The sequence below is a fragment of the Mercenaria mercenaria genome, chromosome 14 (assembly GCF_021730395.1).
Source record: "Mercenaria mercenaria strain notata chromosome 14, MADL_Memer_1, whole genome shotgun sequence".
Classification (NCBI taxonomy): Eukaryota; Metazoa; Mollusca; class Bivalvia; order Venerida; family Veneridae; genus Mercenaria; species Mercenaria mercenaria.
The window spans coordinates 20177563-20202367 of NC_069374.1; the positions used below are offsets into that span (position 1 = coordinate 20177563).

General features: G+C 35.9%; 1 protein-coding gene across 3 annotated transcripts; it reads left to right on the forward strand.

Annotated features, from left to right (window-relative positions):
• The first annotated feature begins 1187 nt into the window (after window positions 1-1187).
• LOC123526515 (collectin-12-like) lies at window positions 1188-24805 on the forward strand. 3 transcript variants are annotated; one of them, XM_045305691.2, is made up of 13 exons: window positions 1188-1345; window positions 2065-2159; window positions 4681-4852; window positions 6683-6832; window positions 8433-8474; window positions 8944-9004; window positions 11460-13528; window positions 14899-14993; window positions 15452-15623; window positions 16305-16451; window positions 17075-17116; window positions 18003-18080; window positions 24529-24805. In XM_045305691.2, exons 7-12 carry the CDS (start codon window positions 13441-13443, stop codon window positions 18068-18070), a joined length of 612 nt encoding a protein of 203 aa, XP_045161626.2. In that variant the 5' UTR covers window positions 1188-1345; window positions 2065-2159; window positions 4681-4852; window positions 6683-6832; window positions 8433-8474; window positions 8944-9004; window positions 11460-13440; the 3' UTR covers window positions 18071-18080; window positions 24529-24805. The 3 variants fall into 3 exon arrangements, with proteins under 3 accessions (XP_045161626.2, XP_045161624.2, XP_045161627.2); XM_045305689.2 differs by having other exon boundaries at window positions 18003-18071; XM_045305692.2 differs by having other exon boundaries at window positions 17075-17098; window positions 18003-18071.

The window sequence follows — 24805 nt, forward strand, 5'->3', positions numbered from 1 at the left end:
TCTTAAACATATATTTTCTAACATGCAGTTATGTTGTGTTCAGTTCAGTAAACGTTGTGCGCATGTCTAACGGATGCCAAAGCGAAAACACGAAAACCCGACAAATGAGATATTTGTCGTGTTTTCGAGTTTTCGTGTTTTCGTGCCGGCGTGGCGAAAATACGAAAATTCGACAAACAATATATATGTCGTGTTTTCGTGTCTGCGGGGCGAAAAACACGAAAACTTGACAAATAAAGTATTTATCGTGTTTTCGTGTTGGCGGGGCGAAAACACGACAACACGAAAACTCGACAAATACCTAATTTGCCGAGTTTTCGTGTCGGCGGGGCGAAAACACGACAGTACGACAAATAAAGGGCGCCAATACGACATATTTATACCCGCCAAATAAATAAATGTGTCGTTTCGGCGCCCTCTTAACGTCATGTTTTCATGTAAAATTTGTCGTGTTTTCGTGTTGTCGTGTTTTATTTATTTACTTTATTATGTTATGTTTAACGTCGCACCGACACAATTATAGGTCATATGGCGACTTTCCAGCTTTGATGGTGGAGGAAGACCCCAGGTGCCCCTCCGTGCATTATTTTATCACGAGCGGGCACCTGGGTAGAACCACAGACCTTCCGTAAGCCAGCTGGATGGCTTCCTCACATGAAGAATTCGAAGAGGCTCGAGGCTGCAGTTCTTTGGAAAACAGTGAGTTGCAGCTTCAATTCGTCTAACCCCAGCTCTTATTTTATCACCTTTTTAGACTTACTACTAATTTACGTGGCATTTTAGACCTTAAACAAACAAAAAGCGTTAGCAGATCTCCAACAGTAGCAAGCAGTCACCATTCATATGCTAAAACTTCCTCGTTTTATATAATTGAGTTTTTTTCCAATCATAAAATATAATTATACAAGTAATAAAGATATTGTTATATTGTATATCCAATCATCATCGTGATCATCATCATCATCATTATGATCATGATCATGACCATGATCATCATTATAATCATGATCATCATCATCATCATTATCATCATCATCACCATCGTCACCATCAGCAAACAGCGACTTATTGACATCATTTAATCATTATCATCGCCGCCGACATCATCATTATCATCGTCAATTGTTTATTTCACTGTCTCTGTATCTGTATAGGAAACGCACAACCGGAAGTACGGAAATTCATCTTAAGATAGCTGAATCACTTAAATATATTTTTTCCTTAAAGTTACTAGTATATTTGCTACACAATAATTTACATATTAACTGTAATTATATTTCATTTAAAATGATTGGATTATGCTCGTTAATTTTGTTTAATTTGTACACAGTCTTGTTAGCAGACGGTATAAGTTAAATATAATATACAATACATTCATATAATTATAAAAATTTTATATAACTTATACTCGATCATTTTGTTGAAACATTCTATTTCATGTCGACAACGGTTGTGAAGAATCCATAAACAGCATTCAAATCACAGCCGCGACCGTTCCATGTGTAATAAAACTTTTCTGATATATTGAAAGGAGGTGTGTATATCTGCTCTTATCTACCATATTGTCATGTGCAGACCTGTAAACGCGGCGGCCAGAACGATAAAATGACAACATAATATATCATTTTTGTCGCGTTGCCATGTTTGCACTCTCCAGTACGAGGACACGACGAAAGTAGCGCGACGACACGACAACATTTTTTTTGCTAAGCCGGATGGCGCCTTACGTTGTCAAACGCTGCTCCGATAGTGCCATCGTATAAAAGTTCTACCCTTACATTTTATCTTGTTTATATTTCTATTAATGCAATACATCTTGAAAATCAGAACAAATTGTCGGGTGTAAGTCCACAATGAAATAAAACAGAAACTGGCTTACCTAAGACAAGAAAATGCCGCTTAAACTTTTCTCCCCGTCATCATCTGATTGGCCAGAGTGTGCTGCTTGATTACGTATAAATTTAGTAGTTTTGTACCTCTAACAACAATCTGAGGTTTGGGACATATTTTATCTGTTACATGTATACGAAAAAAACAGCGTTCAATTTCAAACTATTTTTCCAGGTGCAGCGAAGTGCCCGGATGTCGAAAATAAGGATGAAGTCACGTTTACATTTAACACAAAGTGCTACCAATATGTCGAATATACAGACGAACAGGTTTGAAATTTTATAAAACATCAAGAGTGAAGAATGGATACAGTCTGATTTCTTAAAAAACATGTAGGCCTATCGTTTTTATATTTGATTTCCGTAATTCGAGCGAAAATAATATTTTCAACTTGGTGCGATTCCATAAGATATCTGCTCCTTCCATTTCTATATATCCAGTAAAACTATATGGTCCACCCGCGTAGCTCAGTAAGGAGAGCGCAGATCTACGGATCGTAGGGTCGTGAGTTCGATCCCCAGACAGGGCGTATGTTCTCCTTGACGATTAGATAGAAGACATTTTGTCTGAAATCATTCGTCCTCCACCTCTGATTCATGTAGGGGAGTTGGCAGTTACATGCGGAGAACAGGTTTGTACTGGTGCAGAATCCAGGAACACTGGTTAGGTTAACTGCCCGCCATTACAAAATTGAAATACTGTTGCAAAAAAAGGCGTTAAACCCAAAATAAACAAACAAATAAACAAAATAAAACCGAAACAATCTCTATCATGAAGATGTATTTATAGCCTTTACTTTTATGACACTTTTTATGTAATGCAATGAATGCTGACAGGCACATGATGATATATCAAAAGGTATGTGCAGAAGCTGTTTTAAGGTAATTCTGCACGTTTGATAAACCGGAAGTGATGGCGTAACGTAATTTATCCGGAAAGCGTAGAATAAAGCCTGGATTCGGCGTACGGATATGAAAATAATTTTATGAATTAATGACAACATGTGAGTAAATTTATTAAAATAGCACTGTTACTATATTTCTAAAGTCAAAATATGATATTAAAACATATGACACGTTGAATAATACAAAATAAGGTCTCAAAATTAGCGTGAAATATTCGGTTCACTTTAATCGTGGCTAAATATCTCAAAAATAAGCACATGGACCTATACATTTTATTTCACTGCAATAAAGGCCATATGTTTATTTACAACTCTGAGAAGTTTCATCAAAATCTACATTGTAGAAAAATTTCTATTCACAAAAATGTTATGAAAATTATGATTTTTCCATAGACTTCCATTATGAAAAATTGCGTTAGGTCCAAATTTTTCAAATCAGTCTAGCAAAATATCAAGCACACGACCCCCATCTGTTTTATTTGCTGAAATTTCTAGGTATAGTTTGAAGTTTTGAAAAATCGTAATTCAACCAAATTCTTCATTGTAGAAAAAAATTTGATCCAAACGTGCAGAACTACCTTAACTTTACACATGCAATGTACTTTTTTACTCTGCTTGTTTTATTCTGGTTAATATCCCATACATCGACATTGAAAAATGCCCTACATGCCAAATAGGACGTTTTTATAGTAGTGCAAGTCAGCGGAACGACTTTCCCATGTGCAAGTATTCGAAATTGTTGTCTGTTGACCATATCATATGCGAAAAATAATATACCTTTACCTTAACCTTTACCACGCTAATAGGACGTTTTTGTACTATTGAAAGTCAGCTGAACGACTTGACTTCCTTGTGTGCAAGTATTCGGCATCTGATGACTTTGTTTGGCGAATGGTTCGAATACAGCTCCCTTAAGTAAAGGGTGGCAAGAAAGTTCATTCTATTTGTTTGTTTGTTTTGGGTTTAACGCCGTTTTTCAACAATATTTCAGTTATGTAACGGCGGGCAATTAACCTGACCAGTGTTCCTGGATTCTGTACCAGTACAAACCTGTTCTCCGCAAGTAACTACCAACTTCCCCACCTGAATTATCAGAGGTGGAGGACGAATGATTTCAGACACAATGTCTTTTATCAAATGGTCATGGAGAACATACGCCCCGCCCGGGGATCGAACTCGCGACCCCGCGATTCGTAGACCAACGCTCTCCCTATTGAGCTAAGCGGGCGGGCTTCATTCTATTTGGAATGGCTAGCAAGCATGATAGCAAAAGTATGCAAAGTTAGACATAACTGTATAGTTTTTTAGTCATATTAAATGCTGATATTTAGTGAAAAAAATTTCATTTTCTACAACATCTAATGTCGTACATTCATCTGAAATTATCCAGTAATAAATCTCAAATATTATATTCTTAGGTAGTCTGTCATATAATATTATGGACCATTTTTAGTGTCTGTTACATTAAAGTAAAATAATACAGCTGATTCATATGAGCATGAAGTCCTATTTGAGCCGCGACATGAGAAAACCAACATAGTGGCTTTGCGACCAGCATGGATCCAGACCAGCCTGCGCATCCGCGCAGTCTGGTCAGGATCCATGCTGTTCGCTAACAGTTTCTCTAATTGCAATTGGCTTTGAAAGCGAACAACACGGATCCTGACCAGACTGCGCGGATGCGCAGGCTGGTCTGGATCCATGCTGGTCGCAAAGCCATTATGTTGGTTTTCCGGTGGCACGGCTCATTTGACGTTGAACCAGCCATGTAATTTCTCATCAGTCATAGGTTCTTTATCATCTCGTGGAGAACAAGTTCATCCACGGAACAATGGTGGATCTCTGGTATGCCAGAATGTCATTGTGATACGGCCTATATGTTTCAGATAACATACTTTAGCGCGCAGCAAGACTGTACACAGAGGGGAGGTCACCTAGTCACAATAACAGATAATTCCACACAAGCCGAACTGGTCAACCGGCTCCAGTTTCTCTCTGACAGTCACACAGTTATAATTGGCTTGCGAAAAGAGGGAAATGAGTGGAAGTGGATAACAGGTATATGCTAATACCTTTTAAACAACAGTCACAAAAGAATTTGTTCAAAGACGAAAAAGTTATGGGCCTAAATTCAGCTTCATTTTTTCCTGTTTTTATTATTCCAAAACCAAAATGGCGGTTTAGGAGTGAACGTTGTTTGAAGATGTTTCTGTTAATGTCTGGCGGATATTTATTTTTTTGACAACTGTTATAATTTGAATAAACTTCGTAATAAGTCGCCCAAAATATATCGGTCCAGCAGATTCTGACAAGAAGTTTCCCCTATCTACTTATACGGAAAAGTGACCGCGCCATCTGGTGGCCATGCTTTTTGAAGATTCAGAATAATCTGAACAATTTTGGTAGAGAGTTACCTAAAGATCATTTTTGTAAAATTATTTTAAAATCAACGAAAAACAGATCCACTATAAACACATATGTGCACTCTGTTACGGCCATTGTTTTTGGATTCAATGTTGTTATATTTTCTGGTCCTTTGGGATCATGGAGTCCATTCAATAGATATGTAATAGAGTTCCGCTTAAGCCGGTGCTAGAGGGCGTGAGAGGTGTTGCACATTTTATTACCTCTCTTGAACAGACTCAATCAAACCGAGTCTGCTATTATTCTTTTTTGGTTGCATTCTGTGCTTCCAAGGGCTCTTTTTACAGACTTTATTCATGAATCAGAATAATTTGAACAACCTTAGTAAAGGTCACCCAAGGATCATTTGTGTGAAATTATCTCAAAATCAAGCCAGCAGTTCATGACAAGGTTTCAAAAGTACATGTATCTCCTTTCCGCTCTCATAGCAACCATAGATCTCTGAAAGAGAACTGCCCTTTGAAGGTCATTGCCAAGTGTCATCAGCTTCCGCCAAAAGCGGGCTTTTGCGCAGATTTCGTTTGAAGAAATTGCTTGCACTGACAAAAAAACGGACAGGCATACGAACAGACGATAGACGGTTACTGATCACAATAGCTCACCTTGAGCAAGTTGTTCTCTGGTGAGCTAAAAAGAGAAGATTTAGGATATAGGAAATAATAATGTAAGTCAAATGTCGCCAGCTTTCAACCAAAAGCCTTGTTTAGTGTATTTATTTCTAACAAGTATTTTTATTTCACTTGAAGTGACAAAAATAACGCGTTTGTGGATCCTTGTTAGCTTTTTGTGCACTCTTGTAAGTGTCAACATATATATTGTGAACTAGAATATATTGACTGTTTTTGTATTTGACCGAAAAAAGGAGAAAACTAATAAAGGAAGGACAAAACACCCTCTTTTACAAGTTTAGTTCTGCCCATTTTTTTTTTTCGTTTAGGGCAAACCTATTGTTTTAACTGGGGACCATACGCCGCTTTTCATGGAATTACATGCTAGTGTATCATTGAAGGTTCCATGTGCACCGCCGTATGTCTCTAAATTGTTTTTTTTTTGTACTTGAACCATGTGTTAATGTTGAGTTTTGCTCAACACGGGGCTAGAGTGCGTGGACGGTAGCATACATTTACACTACCGTTCATGAACAGGCTCAATCAAACGAGCCTGCAACATTTTCGTTTTTGTCGTGTTAAGCGACCTGTGGAGTTTCCACTTTTTCTATTTAGAATTATTATTTACAAAAAAGTTGTAAACAAACACATGTTTTGGATTATATACAGTTACTGTATTTTCCGCTGCTGTTGACATGTCTGACCCAAAGGTTCGTAGAGCACATTTTTTTATCAGGATTAATTAGTCCATCTGTACTGAAAAAGAATATTTATATTTTGTGCGATAAAAATAGATGGACGTGGAGTTAACAGCCTAGCCATACTTACTGTAAAAAAGCAATACGTTTGTTTTCAGGAAAAAGTTTAAGCTTTACAAATTGGGAAAGTAGTTCTTATTGCAATGGGACATGTGACTGCGCCAAATTAATGTTATCTTCCGAGGGAAGATGGGGAAGATTTGAATGTGGAGCATCGGACTGGTTTACTGTTCATGTTTGCGAATATGGTATGTATGATTGTTTACACCTGAAGACATGTTCTTCAACGTACTTGCCTGTTGTTTTTTTCTATGAGAATCTGCACAAAAATCAACAAATGTGTAAATGTTATGGAAGGCCTGGAGCGATTTCATACTTCAATACTTTTGACTTCTAACTTCACTACTGCTAACTTCATTACTTCTAAACTTCAAACTTTATGACATATCTTTTAACTTCATTACTTCAAACTTCCTTACTTCCTACTTCCTTACACATTAGAAGTAAAGAAGTTGGCAATTTCAAGTTAGAAGTAACGAATTAATGCAGTTTGAATTTAGAAGTACTTAATGAAGTTGAAAGTTAAAAGTCATGAAGTTAGGAGTAAGTTAGTAAGAAATACTGAAGTTAGAAGTCCTCCCTCCCGAGTTTGTACTCTTTTCCTAGAGTTTACACATAATACACAGTGTGGATAAAGATTTGCTTAAAACAGTTAACTCCAACCCGTCATTCTAGGTTAAATGAGCTGCGCCATGAAAAAACTAACATAGTGGCTTTGCGACCAGCATGGATCCAGACCAGCCTGCGCATCCGCGCAGTCTGGTCAGGATCCATGCTGTTCGCTTTCAAAGTATATTGCTATTAAAGAAACTGTAAGCGAACAGCATGGACCCTGACCAGACTGCACGGATGCGCAGGCTGGTCTGGATCCATGCTGGTCACAAAGCCACTATGTTGGTTTTCTCATGGCGCGGCTCAAATGTAACTTATATAAGACTACATCGCCTGATATATTTTAACATTTGTTTAATATAAACTTAATATTTGATGATTTATTATTGTAGAAATGAAAACGGTCTACTAGTATATTCGTATTGACCTGGCCTTTGAACTGTACTCTATTTTGATTAATCACATGCAGCTCAGCTCACATTATTTTACATATATCACAATTTGCCAAACTGACAAACTGTATGCTTCGAACGTAGTTCTAAAATTTTAGTAGTCTTCTCAATTTGTTGTCTATGGAATAAAATAGAACGCATTTCTACTCCGGTTCCTGGTCCTATTGTGAGAACCCATAGTGGATAAGAACCAGTTTTCACCACCATTCATCTCGTTATAGTTCTGTTCGTACCAGCTGTTATTCGGACTAGTCTGCGCACTTTTATTCCATTGACAGAGCACCCTATATCTCAATGAAAAATACCACAAATACTCAGTTTTTGCATAGATCGATATATGCGCCGCGCCATGAAAAAACCAACATAGTGGGTTTGCGACCAGCATGGATCCAGACCAGCCTGCGCATCCGCGCAGTCTGGTCAGGATCCGTGTTGTTCGCTTTCAAAGCCAATTGCAATTAGAGAAACTGTTAGCGAACAGCATGGATCCTGACCAGACTGCGCGGATGCGCAGGCTGGTCTGGATCCATGCTGGTCGCAAACCCACTATGTTGGTTTTCTCATGGCACGGCTCATATTTTGTTAAATGTACAAACATGGTAAAATATGATACTTACAAAAAAGGATTTTTTGTTGTTGTAAAAACGTGATCATGAAAATCTTGTGCCGTACGCGTACGTAATGTATGTAGCAGATTAGCCTTCTAAAAACCTGACCTTTTCAGGTTCTACTGGCTGCAGACAAATCAAAGAACTTCCACTTACTGGTAAGTTAATTCTTCACATTTTGACTCCGGTGAATATGGATGGTTACTGTTTACAAGAAAACAAATGAAACTTACATGTACGTATGTAAGTGCATCTGTTACCAATATGGACGACTTTTGTAGGAAGACTGTTAGTAGTTTAAAGACAGAACAAGATAAGACATTCCAGTTCCATGCCAGATATAAAATATTTAAAGTTTATGTCTAAGGCTCGAACTTCCAATCCTGGTTTCGTATCGCATCATTTTACCGCTGAACCACTTACATGGGGTAACGTTTGTAAAACCGCTTTTCTTTCAAATCTCAAAGTAACTTTGCATTTCGTGTCACTGCTATTGTTTATAGATAATTATTTAACATTATTATAGTTTCTAATCGTATATAATTTGGAAGTTTAGTTAAAGTTTACCTTTGTCTTGAATATCAGTCATAAAATGTGCTTGACGATTTAATTTTGTTTTTATCACAGCACTCTTCTTTGTAATCGTTGCCATGGTGACAAAGCCGTTTGTGGGGAATTTATCATAAAGGTTTGCATAATTATAAATTGCAGGTGCTATAATTAAATAATACTGGTTAATAAATACTAGTATAGCTCGCCTTCACTGCTCGGACAGAAAATGAGGTCTTTTACCTGTAACTTTTTTATTTCTGCAAATTGTTATCAATGGTTGGTATCAAAATAAAGCTTAGCTCTTACTGAATAATTGACATAATTTAAATTTATATTTAGTAAGCAAACTCGCAAGAAGTGAGGCCCTGAAAGGGGTATGTAAAATGGGGACTGTATGAACGTTGACTGATGATAAATTCGACCACTTTGTCATTAAAAAAAATTCTCCATAGTATTATATTGAAACTTTCCCAAAAAATGCTGCAACAGTCATTCCCGAACAAGTAATGAAAAGTGACCCAATGTCAGGCCTTCATGTGTTGATAGTCAGCATGCGCAGAAAACATCCTCTTCCCAAGTAGTTTTGGATAAATATTTTTAAACAGACAAATGTAAGTCATTTATTTATACAGAATATTTACCAAGTTTGTTTTTGTTTACACCAGTTGGTGTTGTAAGTGGTTGCTATCATTCGGCGTGTCCAATTATATAAAAGAACAATTGCAATTGAATAATTTGAAGGTGGTCGACTTTATCATCTGTTCGAGTTTATCATCATCATCATCATATGATGATAAACCCGGACAGATGATAAAGTCGACCACCTTGGGAATTTTATTGCAATCGGTTATTTATAAAATTGAACACACCATCTAATAGTTTCCACTTACAACACCAACTGGTGTAAACAAAAACAAAATTGGTAAATATTCTGTATAAATAAATGACTTACATTTATCTGTATAAAAAATATTTATCCCAAATTACTGGGGAAGAGGGTGTTTTTTGCGCATGCTCAATGTCGACACATGAAGGCCTAACATTGGGTCACTTTTCATTACTTGATCAGGAATGACTGTTGTAGCTTTTTGGGGAAAGTTTCAATATAATACTACGAAGAAAATTATGTAAATGACATAGTAGTCGAATTTATCATCAATCAACGTTCGTACAGTCCCCATTTTACAAACCCCTTTCAGGGCCTCACTTCGTGTGAGTTTGCTTACTAAATATAAATTTGAATTATGTAAAGTTTTCATCAAATTTTAAGCTTTATTTTGATACCGACCATTGATTACAATTTGCAGAAATAAAAAAGTTACAGGTAAAAAACCTCATTTTCTGTCCGGGTTTATCATCAGTACCAGTATATACAACTGAATAAAACAAAAACTGTGCTGAAAACATCACTTGTGAACAGAAACACGTGACTGTAATGACCACTCGTGTCATACCCGATAAAAACAGTTATAGCATACTACAACCTTTGAATAATGGCCACTTTCAAATAGCTACCAAAACGGACACTTGGTAGTGTAATACTATGACATTTTATGCCAGTCTAAGAACAGAGCAGAGCAGAATACGAAATTAGAAATAATATTCAGAAAAAAATATGTATAGTAAATCAGGCTAGCTGTGTTGCACCACAAATTAAAATTGTTGTAACTTGTACTATCGCATATTAGTATTCGGTACTAAAATGCGTCAGAGTTTTGGTCGTTGAAAGTGTACATTACGATTTGTCAAAGAACATGGAAAAACCAACAACATTTCTTTTTATACATTAATCAGCGCTTTAAAGAATAACCTAGACTGGTTTAATGAATAAGTTAGACTCTTTCTTACTGTAAAGCTCTTTCTTTTAAACACTTTTATTTGTGTTTGAATTGGCACGTGAGGTTTACTTGTTGCTGTTGGAGACAATGAGTGTCCGTTGTCTTCGTCACCTTCGCACCTAGAATCATACTGGATAGAACGTGTCTGCTAAGCAGCTACAGGACATTTTCCATCTTGGTCAGGTCTTAATGAAGTACTTATGAATGCATACTTTTTGTTTCCATTAAAATCTAGTAGTATAAAATTGTCTCTTATTTATTCTTATAATATATTATGCATTTATCATTTGACATTTAGCATTAAATACTTTAAATTTTGCATTCTGAATTTAGCTTTATGTAAATGACAAATGGCATTTTGAATTAAGCATTTGTCATTAAATATTTAACATAAAGCATAAAGCATTACATAATTGCCATCAAGCATTAGGCAATTACCAAGGCGCACCGGCCTTCCATAGCTTTTACGTAAGGAAATACCGTTTTACGTCATGTGTGCGTACATATGTAATGTCGTCTGGCAAGGAAGTTCCAGAGTGTGCTTTGTGCAAGACATATTTGTAGTGACTACCACAACTCATACCAAAATGCGTTAATACCCGGTACTTTGTGTGGTAACATAGCTAGTTTGTTGAATTCCAATGTTTGATATGAAAAAGTCATGTAAAATGATATATTGGCTACACTGAAGAACACAAAATAATTCATTTGCAATAACACAAAGAGTAACTTTTTTTTCTATAATTGTTTCAGATTAAACTAAAGCAGAAAAAGACATTCTTAGTATATAGAAAGAATCCGATGTCTGGACAATAACGAGACAGTGATATACAGTCAAACCTGCCAATAACTACGATGATGATGAAAATAATTGTTTTGTATCTTTGGTCTGATTTTGACAACGTGTACTTATTTCGCCCCTTTAACTCCGGCACCGTTTCAAGGAAGTGAAGAACAAGATTTCATTTGATTGATCAAATATATTAATTGAACAAATAATTATCCCTTCAGCAAGTAAAAAGACAAGTTTCCAGCTGTTTATACAATAAGAACAATTTTAAAAGAAACATTTTCAAAATTAAAGAAGAAAATACTGTCATTCAATATGAATGGCAGAAAAAAACAACAACAAATTACTTGTGAATCTTAAAATTGATAGCACAGTCACTCTTTTCCTAATCTTACTAGAAAATGTTGAATAATACCGCACAAGTACTTATGTATACAAACGTTATAGAATTAAAGTTTCTTCCTAGTGTTACGACAATCCCCATCGAGAAGACAAGTGTGCAAACTTTCAAGCAGCTATTCATGTTTCATGATGTTGGTTTAGCTGACCTGATTACATAATCCTACCGTCTGCCCATCGCGCACAAGTGCTTCGAACGATATCGCCTCCTAAAATAGCGGACCAATTCATGAATGTTCATTCGGTGATCCTCTACCAAGGTATACAAAGAATTCCATTCCATGCAGAATTCTGGTTGCAATAACAACCAAAAGAAAAAAAAACCTTATAATTAATAAATCTTCTTATCAAAAACCTCAAAATCAAGAGCTTACATACTTGGCATGTAGTATTGTGTAGAAGTCCTGTACCAAATTTGTTCATAACATGACCACGTGATCAAAATTGGCCCGGGGTACACTTGTTCTACATAAACTTATAAAGGAAAAACTTCAAAAATCTTCTTGTCTAAAATTTCAAGCTTCCGAGCTTAGATACTTAGCATGTAGTCTTTATTAAGTTTGTTCGAATGATGTCCATTCGGTCAAAATTGGCCCCGCCCTTGGGTTCACTTATTTTTCATAGACTTATACAGGTAAATCTTTTAAAAAATTCCTGTTTATAACCGTATTGCCCTGGAGCTAATAGTTTGTCTGTAGCATTGTGTAATGGTCCTCCACCAAGTTAATTCAAATCATGCATCTTGGTTAAAATTGACCCCACCCACGTTCATTTGTTTTACAGCAGAAAAAAACAACACCATTAAATCTCTTCTGGCCTAGAGATTTGGTTTATAGCATCGTCTGGTCCTCTACCAAGTTCGCTCAAATCATGTCCCTGGAGTCAAAATTGGCTTCATCTTGGAAGTCACTGGTGTTACATAGACTTCAGAAAAACTTTAAAAAATCTTCTTGTTTTTACCCAAAGGCATAGAACTTAGATATTTGGCATGTGGTATTGTTTGGAGGTCCTGTCCCAAGTTTGTGGAAATCATTTACAAATCCGAGTCAGTTGAGCGACACATGGCCACAATGGTCCTCTTGTTATCAGGTGAACGATACATGGTCACTATTACCCTCTTGTTTAATTTGTTGCGGTCTTTGCAATCTGAAAACTGGATAAAACTGTATCTATACAATGGTACACTAGTAACTTGAGTTCAATGCAACTTACGTTCTTATTCTATCTTGTTTTGTTGTTGTCAATTGCTCAGACCATTTGGTCACTCTTGATAAAAAAATCCAACACTTAAGATGACAGTAAACCTATTCACGATCGGAAATGACAACAAACCGTCTAAGTGCCTTCACTTTAAACCTTATTTAGTCATGTCTGTAACAGTTTACTGATGAACGAGTACGATCATCACATATATATTACTCATATGATCAGCTTATATATTTAAAATAACATACAATACGGCTATATTGCCATCATTATATACAATAAAAAGTACTTTCAACAATAGTTTTTTGCTTTTGTAATAATTACGTCGAGTGCTGAAAAATGAGAGATAAATTGACGCCAGGTTTGGGATTCAATGCAGCTAGACTGATGGTCCTTGTCGCAGTATTTGCCGAATTTTCAAAAATTGGTAAGTTTGATTTTATTTGTTTTGAATACATAGCCATTTTTTCATCAATGGCAATATTGAAATAACTTAAAAACTTAAAGTAAAAGGTATGTGTGTTTATGTGATATAATGCGACCTCTTTTAACTCGTTCGCCTTTCCATAAAAGCTAGGCATCAGTCAGGAAGAAAATTGGTTATCATTCTGTGACCGGCTGGCAGTTTGGGCCTAGAAGTGCTGAAGCAACCAGCTCGGGAACCCTCTATTTGCGTAATGGCTGGCATCTTATTGAACAATTATTTTTCCACTTGGGCTAGCTACAGAGGTCTTACGTTTTTGGTTAAATTTCATTATGGAAGTATATCTGACAAAATTAGTTTCAAATTAGTTATAAGTAAACTACAAGTTTAATATTAGTAGAAATACCAGGACACAGCAGTACGATTTTGGTGTGATTTTGCAGTAGGTAAATGTGGTAGAAAAATCGCTTTTAGAAGATACATGACCCATATTTTGCTCTTCTTGTGGTAATTATTCAAACTGAGGTAAAAGATTGATTGGGATCTATAATGGGTCTAGCCATGTGTGCCAGCTGTGTGAAAATTGTTTTTTTTACGTAGAGGATACAAGGAACAATATTAAAGTCACAGGCATACAGGAAGCGTTACCTAATACATAAAAAGTAAAAAAGAAATAAAAATCTGCACAATTAGGATATTTTCCTTCTGTACAGTATGTTTTAATAATTGTTTCATTGTTGGAAACAACTGAGAAGTATATTATATAGTAGTATAGTTGAATATGGATGATGAAAGTCAGTTATTATGTACAATATTTTATATAGCGTGGAATAATGCCGCCCTAGGCAATTACATACATAATTGTACAAAAATGTGGAATAGTTGTAAACATTGCCGTGGCGAAGAAAAGTATATATGACCTATATTGCGAGACAGGACATGTTTTTTTTTCATGAATATTTACAAAGCAAATTAACTGAAGACATTATTTGTTAGGTGTACAGTCAAACCTGTCTATAAAGCCCACCAGAGTCAAAATGTGCTATTTATTGGGAGGTGGTCTTTATTCACAGGTTTAAATACACTGTAAATGTTAAAATGGGAAACAAAACATGTGGTTTTTAGAGCCAGGTGGTCTCTGTTCAGAGGTGGTATTTAAGACAGGTTTGACTGTATATATATGTATTCTGAAGTTTTTTGTGCTCTGTATAGAAAAGAAGTAGCTCAGCAATTATGATTAAAACAATTCAATTTGAATTTGAACAGATATTCGTGTCTCCACTATTATTAGTTAAAACCAGCAGTTATCTAAATTTATGCTTATTAACGGCAGCTATCTTTTTTCAATGGTTTTCCTGTATATATTTGTTTAGATGCCACTGGATGTCCCGAAGTAAAGAATAAAGAGGACAATTTGTTTATAATCAACTCGATGTGTTACCATTTTATTGCAACACCAGACGTACAGGTAACTATGTCTCCATACTTTGCATTTTTAAAATTAATTATGAGGAATAAAATGCTTGGTTTTGTTAAAAATGCTAGTTTTCTGCGAAGAATGCTAGATTTGTGGAAAATGATGTTTTGCTCGAAAATGACATTGCAAAATTCCATTGGTGCTCTGTGAGATTTGTTTGAAATTAATTTTGTCAAAATATGATATTTTAACGCCAAATTCGAGTCGGTCGGGGGCACGCCTAGACTTTATGACCTGCACTGGGCCTCAGAAAGTTGTAGCCACATTTTGAGAGAAACTGCCAAATTCAAGCTGAAGTGCTGAAATTTGGCCACAATTTAATAGAATTCTTGTAGCCACTTTCAAAAATCTGTAGCCAGTTCTTTGAATTTGTAGCATTTGGCTACATTGTCGAATGGCAGAGGAGGCCCTGGAATGGTGTGAAATTGTTTTATGTTGTTTAACTGCAGGTAACTTTTGATAGTGCCCAGCCTGACTGTGTGAGTAGAGGTGGTCATTTAGTTACTATTAAAGATAACGAAACACAAGCAGAGTTGACAAGTGTTCTACAACAAAAAGCTGAGAGTCACACTATACTGATAGGATTGCGAAGACAAGGAGAATTATGGAAATGGGTCACAGGTATGGTCCTGATTCAACTTTCACTCAGATACCAACTTTAGGGTGAATCCATTTTTTATGTTAGAAGAGGCAAGTTTCATTATATAACTGGTGTATGCTGCCAGTCAAACTCTAGTGATTCACGTTTACTGTCAATTCACGGGGTCCGGGGATCGAAACCCATAAAAGGCAATGGGAATTTCTGTGATACTTCTAAGTGTCTCCCACCAAACTAGGAGGTTCAGTACTAGCTCTTCATAGAAAATGAGGCTTCGCATGTTTCGGTGCTCTGCACGGGTAACTATAAAGAAACATGCTGTTCATTCACAAAGATCTAGTTTTCACACGCATCTAGAATATTTTTCTTTCTTTTTCGAGAGATTTTTCTTGTTCTGCCCCTTTTGTGCCTGCACTAGTTAATGATGAATTTTACGCGTTAAGTGGCTGTCTTTGTATGTAAAGCACATGAGAACGTGGGATCATGAAAAGGAAGCTATGGCATATAAATCTAGTGTAACGATATAATGTTTTATAGAAAAGAACCCAATATATCATGTTTCAGAAAGAGTTAAGCAGAAACCCGTGAAAACTGCCGTGAAGTAACCGTGTAACTTAAAATCTAATAGTTTTAATTGATGGATACAACTTTGCAAGTAATATTTCATGGTCTAAAATTCTGTACTTCATACATTTCTTTCCCAGGAGAACCTCTCGCTTACAATAATTGGAAAGATGCGTCAACGTGCCGGAGCTGTGACTGTGCAAAACTGAAGCTGAGGGAAACTGGAGTGTGGGAAGGGTTTAGTTGCCAGGCAACGGACTGGTTTACTGCTTATGTCTGCGAATACGGTAAACTATGTTGATTGTACATCCCTGAAAGATATATAGTGTATACACTTCTTTTCTTATATTGTTTTAAAATCGGTTATATGCAATTTTGTCTATTCCTTTTTTTGTCTTAAAATCACATGCATATTTCATATATACTGTGATATTTTCAAAAGCCGCTTTCTAGATTAGTAATAACAGCGAAGATAAACTTATTTTTTGTGTTATTCTCAAAATGTGAAATAAATATGTTTTTAAAGTTAAAGCTTAGGAGAGAACTTAGGATGAAAATTATGAACTTCTGTGCAACGTGCCCCTGTATCGTAAAATTTCACATATCATTCTAATATCTCTGTTTGTGAAGACTTACTAATTATCATCTCTAAATGAACCGTGCCATGAGAAAACCAACATAGTGGGTTTGCGACCAGCATGGATCCAGACCAGCCTGCGCATCCGCGCAGTCTGGTCAGGATCCATGCTGTTCGCTTTTAAAGCCTGCTGCAATTAGAGAAACCGTTAGTGAACAGCATGGATCCTGGCCAGACTGCGCGGATGCGCAGGCTGGTCTGGATCCATGCTGGTCACAAAGCCACTATGTTGGTTTTCTCATGGCACGGCTCAAATGTTGTGTTATTTTTCAGAACCAACCAGTTCATCAGCTAAAAGTATGCATCCGGTTAAATGTAAGTCATTGAAATTATCAATAGGAAATCTTAGACCAATGCTTTAAGTAGCAGTCGCATTCTCATTTCCTTTCATCAAGTACAATATATCACTAATGGTCCAGTCTCGCTGGTCAATTGGGTACACTAACAATTCATTTGATAACGTACATTCAGATTAGCTCATGTACTTTGATGACTATTTAAAAGAATTTCTCCAAATATTATCTTATATCTAGCCAAAACATGTTTGTGTAACGATGTTTTTTTTCACCGTAGAGAAAATGTATTGTTCCAATGGTCCTATAAAGTTTTCCAAAATAATATTTGACTTATAAGTCTTAATAAATGTGTAATTGTTTAGATCGCGTGACTTGCAGAATAAACAAGAGCAATTCCAATTGTAATGTTATTTGACGATTTACTTTAAATGTAGTTAACAGTTTTTCAACTGTCTTAAGTTAATTGATGTACACGGCACCAGTATATAAGTCCTAATTTGACTTTATGGTAATATCTTTATTTTTGGTTCTTAAATAAACTTGAAAGACATATAAGAACAAGTAACAGACTACTTTCATATTTGAAAAAGGAATGACGGTTGAATGCTTCTCCACGTGAAACACGGGTGATGGATTATTGTATATATGAGCCGTGTCATGAGAAAACCAACATAGTGGCTTTGCGACCAGCATGGATCCAGACCAGCCTTCGCATCCGCGCAGTCTGGTCAGGATCCATGTTGTTCACTTTCAAAGCCTATATCAATTAGAGAAACCGTTAGCGAACAGCATGGATCCTGACCAGACTGAGCGGATGTGCAGGCTGGTCTGGATCTATGCTGGTCGCAAAGCCACTATGTTGGTTTTCCCATGGCGCGGCTCATATCATTATCTTCATGTTTCAGGGCCGTTCCTTTCAGTATTGTCAACGATTACAGCTGTAATGATTGTAATGCTGTGTCACCGATTGTGAGGTAGGTCTTGTTAGTACACTTTTCTTAAAGGAAATAAACAAACACTTATGTTTACAGTAGTAACAATGTGATGACACTACCGCATCCTTACAAAACACTTAGGATAGTTTTCATTAATAAAGTAGACAAAATAAATCTTGTTGTTTTGATGTGAATTTTTGCAAGATTATAGGTAGGTCAAACTAACCGATGTTCCCGGACACACTTCATCTTCTTTTAGTAGCTTACAACTTCCTCACATGAACCAGCTACAGAGGACGGATATATATATCCAAATCCAAAATGTATTGTAATTCAACAATACGGATATAAATACAGGGGAAAAAAGAAGAAATATATAAGATAATACACTGTTGTTACAGTTGAAAATTGACAGTAATATTAATGGAACTGGACTCAGATTTTGGCTAAAAATCATCGTTCTATAAACTTTGAAGTTTGACCATACCATGACTGAACATTAGAACATGTGCTTTTATTTCTAAACTATCTTAAAACCTGCTAAATCAAGAAAAAGACATGTCTGAGTCAGGAATCGGACCCGGGTTGCCTCGGCAATAATTTGTTTTCTACCATCCTGACCAGTACACCACGGAGGAATAGTTGTACTTACTAACAACCGTTTATATAAAGCCTTAAAATAACGCATGACAAACGCTTTTCATTCGTGAATGAAAAAACAAATGGTAAAAAACAACTAATTCTTATAGTTCCATACATTTTTTATCTAATCAGTACCCATGGTAAACTAAGTGGTTTGAAGCCTTTTTTTGAATGTACGACTTGAACGTCTGTCACTTTGGTAAGGAGGGCCATATCTAGTTGAAGATGAAATTCTCTAAATTTGTAAATGAGTGTTACAGTTGAAAATGACAGTAATCTTTGACGACCAGATGGATCCAGAACAGCCTTGCCATCCTGCGCAAATTGGTCAGACCCAGGGCTTTTATTCTAAATTCTTAAAACCTGCTGCGGCAGTGGGGTATCGGACCAGTGCCTCGCCAAGATAGTTTGCACATCCTGCGAGTGATCATCCAGGGGTATTCGTATTATATAAAATTTATGAAAACCCTTTAATAATAAACGCATTACAAACGAGGGCTGAGGAACTGTCTATTGTTATGAAATAGAAGGGACAGGTTTCGTCTAAGCACTGAGCTTCTTTGAAGCGAAACAGCAGGATTGACAGCTAATCTATGGTCCGGATCCAGCTGTCTGGTCCATGGTCTAGTTTCAACACAGCATAATTTTGGATTTATCTCACGTTGAGGCTGTCCTCAAATATGATTAGTTGTATAGTTTTGCATTTGTTGTAAATAAGTCTTAGAAAACTAGTGCGTTCGTAAGTTTGATCGCATCAGCTGCGTTTTATCAATTTTGAATATACTGAAAATATCATAAATAAATAAAATAAAAATCTGTAACTGAATCTGAGATATAGAGTAACAAAGTCTCTACCATTCGTTTGGATATACACTATAATGTATTATCTGATTTTCGTTAAGTTCATTTATTATTGAAGTAGGCACTCGCGGATCTTAAGGATCTTGAAACTGTACCGGATAAACTAACAGTCTTGTTTAAACAGATCTAAGCTCTTTGACATATTAACTATTTAACAGTTAGTGAATCATTTTCTTGCAGCATTGCTGGACACTTTCCCTCTGAATGTTTTGAAAAAAAAAATAATTTCAGTACGACATACACTATACAACAAATGCAATTCCCAATCACTAACGCTGTCGCTTGCTGTTTGCGTTTGAAAGGTTGGGAAAATATTGTAGGAAATACGCATGATTGTCCGTGTTATAACCTCTGCAGAGTCCCGAGGGATAGGTCGAGGGCTCCAGCCTATCCCGAGGGATTATGTATTTTGTATATTACTTCGATGTGCGTCCATTCCATTCAGTCTTGTTTTGATTATGCATTTCAGTCTAGTACTTTTACATATCGCTTTAATTGCATAAGCATATTATACAGAAAGGTGTTTTAAGAACACGTGATCTCCTTAATATATGTTTACCCTCCTGTGAGAACACCCTGTGAAAAGTACAACGATAACAGTATTATGTTAGAATAAATATACAAGTCACATACATCAAAACATGTATGGATATGAGATAAGAATTTATTCATTATAGTCGTATACGTGAACATAAACCATAACATATACACAATTACATATATTAATAATCATCCCGCCTCATGAACCTATATCGGGGCCTCCGTGGCTGAGTGGTTAAGGTCGCTGACTTGAATCACTTGTCCCTCACCGATGCGGGTTCGAGACTCACTCGGGGTGTTGAATTCTTCGTGTGAGGAAGCCATCCAGCTGGCTTACGGAAGGTCCGTGGTTCTACCCAGGTGCCCGCTCGTAATGAAATAATGCAAGGAGGCGCACCTGGGGTCTTCCTTCTCCATCAAAGCTGGAAAGTCGCCACATGACCTATAGAATGTACTTGTGTCGGTGCGACGTTAAACCCAACAAAAACAAAACATGAACCTATATGTCACTTTCTTAATAAACAGTACACATTATGAAACAAAAACAATAAATATACATGTAAGTTGATCAACTTAATTTATAAATACGCACATTGCACTTACAAACACTCATTAATAGACATTTACGGATTAAGTCTACGTGGACTGTGAACACCTAAGACGATCGATTTTTCAAGGGGACCGTCTCAACATGATAATTTTAATTTATGTTTGGTAGGAAAACTTTCCTATAATGATGGTAAGGTCTGGCTTAATATGTTACTGCACAGTATAATATTTGGATTTGTCTGTCCGTTCGTCTGTTCGCCAGAGAAATGTTTTGTTATACATATCGCAAAAAGTATTTGATTTAGCGTCATAACACTTTCCTGAAATGTTCTTCAATATTATAAGTTGCGCATCTGCGACAAAGTTGAAAAGATGAGCTAGTCTGATCGCAATGTATCCGTATTCCATCGTCGTCGTCGTCCAACATGAAAAAATCTAAACTGTGTCAGTTGGGATCAAAATGTAGGTCAGCAGGTAAAACATTGTGAAAACTGTAGAAAACGTAATATCTTGCGTCTCCATTCCTTTGTTGCTATTATACGCCCGAAGGGACGTATTTTGGGATACCACAGGTGTTCATCTGGCTGTCTGTCTGTCTGTTTGTCTGTCTGTCCGTCTGTCCGTTAACAATTTCGTGTCGACTCCGCTCCTTGAAGGATTTTAAACAAACTTGAAACAAATGTTATCCACATCAAGAGGACGTGCAGAGCGCCTGTATCAGGTGGCTTGCTTTAAGGTCAAGGTCACACTTAGGGGTCAAGGTCATATGACTTTGTTTCGTGTCCGCTCTGTAACTCTTGATCTGTATGAGGGATTTCAAAGAAACATTGCATAAATGTCCACCACATCGAGTCGACGTGCAGAGCGCATGTTTTGGATGGCTAGATAAAGGTCAAGGTCACACTAAGGGGTCAAAGGTCATATAACTTTGTTTCGAGTGCGATGTGTAACTGTTGAACTGCTTGGAGGATTTTAAAGAAACTTGGCACAAATGTTTACCACATTGAGACGACGTGCAGAGCGCATGGCTCGCTTCAAGGTCAAGGTCACACTTAGGGGTCAAAGGTCACATGACTTTGTTTTGTGTTTATGTTGCTTTGCATTGCGGTGCTCTTGGTTTTATTTGGCATATCCATTTTTTGTTCACTTACAATATTCTTTTATTGAATTACTTCCCTTTTATGTTACTATAAATAGGTTATTTTGTAACATTTTTATTACTGGCCGTAGGGAAAAAAAACGATACCACTTTTCTGTGGTACAACATGGATGGTACCTGCAAAGTTAAGGTGTATTTTGACATATCTGTACCTGGTAATGATTTTAGTGGACTTAGAGTTTTTCGGGGAATTTCTTCCCTTTGTTGTCCTTTTCGTTTGGGCTTCAACAGTAAAGTTCTTTAAATTTTGCTCCCATCCCCTGATATAATCCTTCGGGCGTATATTGCCCCGCTTGGCGGAGCACTTGTTATTTCTGTATTAGCGTTAAAGACTTTGTATTTGTATAACTTTATTGTTTTAATTTGTCAGTAGTGGATGGACGAAGAGATGGACAGCTTTTTTACTAGATAAATGAACGGAAGATAGGAAAATAATCAAAATAAAAAAAATCTTCCCATTTATACTGTATTATGGCATAAACATGAATGAAATGAAATTTATTTCTTGTTGACAGTTATCAGTTTATACAATCAATCCGACATGTTTTCTTCTACACACAAGGAATGCACAGACATGTACGGTTCTTGAAAGTCGTTGTCGTGAGTGCCTCCATACAGAGCTTACACTCTTGTAACACTTCAATTCTGTGATTGAATGTTCTACAGTTATTCTGTAATGACATATATATTTGTTGAATTTAGTACATTTAATTAAAAAGGGGCATAATTCTGTCAAAATCCAAACAGAGTTATGGGGATTGCTTTTCTTGGTGTAGGTTTCGATAGTAAATAACTATTTTAAGTTTCAAGTCAATAGTTTTGATAGTAACAGAGATATTTGACTTTATCAAAAACTTTAACCAAAAATTCTAAGTTAAAAAGGGGCATAATTCTATCAAAATTCAATCAGAGTTATGCGGATAGTTTCTCCTGGTGAAGTCTTTGATGGTAAATAACTATTTTAAGTGTCAAGTCAATAGCTTCGATAGTAACAGAGATATTTGCCTTTATCAAAAACTTTAACCAAAAATTCTAAGTTAAAAAGGGACATAATTCTAATAAAATTCAAATCAGAGTTATGGGGATTATTTCTACACGTGTAGACTTAAATAGTAAATTAGTATTTTAAGATTCAAGTCAATAGCTTTGATAGTAACAAAGGTATTTGACTTGATCAAAAAAATTAACAGAAAATTCTTAATTAAAAAGGGGCATAATTCTGTAAAAATTCAAATCAGAGTTATGGGGATTGATTTTGATTGTGTAGACTTCGATAATAAATAAGTATTTTAAGTTTCAAATCAATAGCTTTGATAGTAACAGAGATATTTGACTTTATCAAAAATTTTAACCAAAAATTCTAAGTTAAAAAGGGACATAATTCTATCAAAATTCAAATCAGGGTAACGCAGAATGTTTTTCCTGGTGTAGACTTCGATAGTAAATAATTATTTTAAGTTTCAAGTCAGTAGCTTTGACAGTAACAGAGATATTTGACTTTATAATAAAATTTAACAAAAAATTCTTAATTAAAAAGGGGCATTATTTTGTAAAAATTCAAATCAGAGTTGTGGGGTTTGTTCTTTCTTGTGTAGACTTCGATAGTAAATAACTATTTTAAATTTCAAGTCAATAGCTTTGATAGTAACAGAGATATTTGACTTTATCACAAACTTTAACCAATAATTCTAAATTAAAAAGGGGCATAATTCTATCAAAATTAGAGTTATGCGAATAGTTTCTCCTGGTGAAGCCTTTGATGGTAAATAACTATTTTAAGTGTCAAGTCAATAGCTTCTATAGTAACAGAGATATTTGCCTTTATCAAAAACTTTAACCAAAAATGCTAAATTAAAAAGGGGCATAATTCTGTAAAAATTCAATCAGAGTTATGGGGATTGTTCTTCCTTGTGTAGACTTTGATAGTAAATAAGTATTTTAAGTTTCATTTCAATAGCTTTGACAGTAACAGAGATATTTGACTTTATCAAAAAATTTTACCCAACGGAGACGCCGACGCCGACGCCGGAGCGAGTGCAATAGCTCTACTTTTTCTTCGAAAAGGCGAGCTAAAAACAGGCACATCCAAATTTATATCACCTACCGCATAGTGATGATATAATAACTCAAACCCTATTGCCGTTATAAACTCTTTTTCATATCGCGCATAATATAATTAAACTATGTTGAGACGGTTCCCTTGAAAAATCTATCGCCTTAGGTGTCCACAGTCCACGTAGACTTAATCCGTAAATGTCTAATACCTATAACAATAAAATCTACTGTTTTGCTTCGATGTTAATTGCACACTCTATTTCTTCTTTAAAAAATTGAAAAGAAGAGATGCAAAGGAAGCTACGTGTATACAAATATGCCTTGACCAAGTATTTACCAGTTTTCTAGTGTTGTCATAAAGCAGAACATTTATTTTGTACACAGATGTGTATTGAAAAAATGTATTGACTCCTAAAATATTGCCAAGAGAAAGGGAGAATCTTAGAACATTATATTTAAGACACACGAATAGACATTTTCAAAGCATTGTTCACATAGTTCTAACTGCAGAGTATACAAGTTCTGAACTGCGCGATCATGGGACGTCCGTATTTGCAGAGATTTAGCAGTGGCAAATTGATATTTGAATAGGTTGTTAGTCCGCAACGTAGGGGGTATTCTTTACATTTACTCTCCATTGCTGACTGTCTTGACTTGACCATTTTTAATGTCACACTTTTTTGTTTTCAGATCTCTGGACTTCAGGACAGTTCTAAAGTCTTTCCCAGAGTGATGATGAAGAAAAAACTATCATGAAAGAAATCGCTTTAAGTGTTAATTACATCTAGATTTCCGACAGTGTCATAATAGCTTTATTAGGAATATTACATTTTTCTTCTTTTTTTGTGATCATGGTATAGGAAACAACTAACTGCTCCGGTACTCTCAAAATGACAAAAATAATTATTTACCTATTTGTGTCCCTTATATATATATATATATATACATATATATATATATATATATA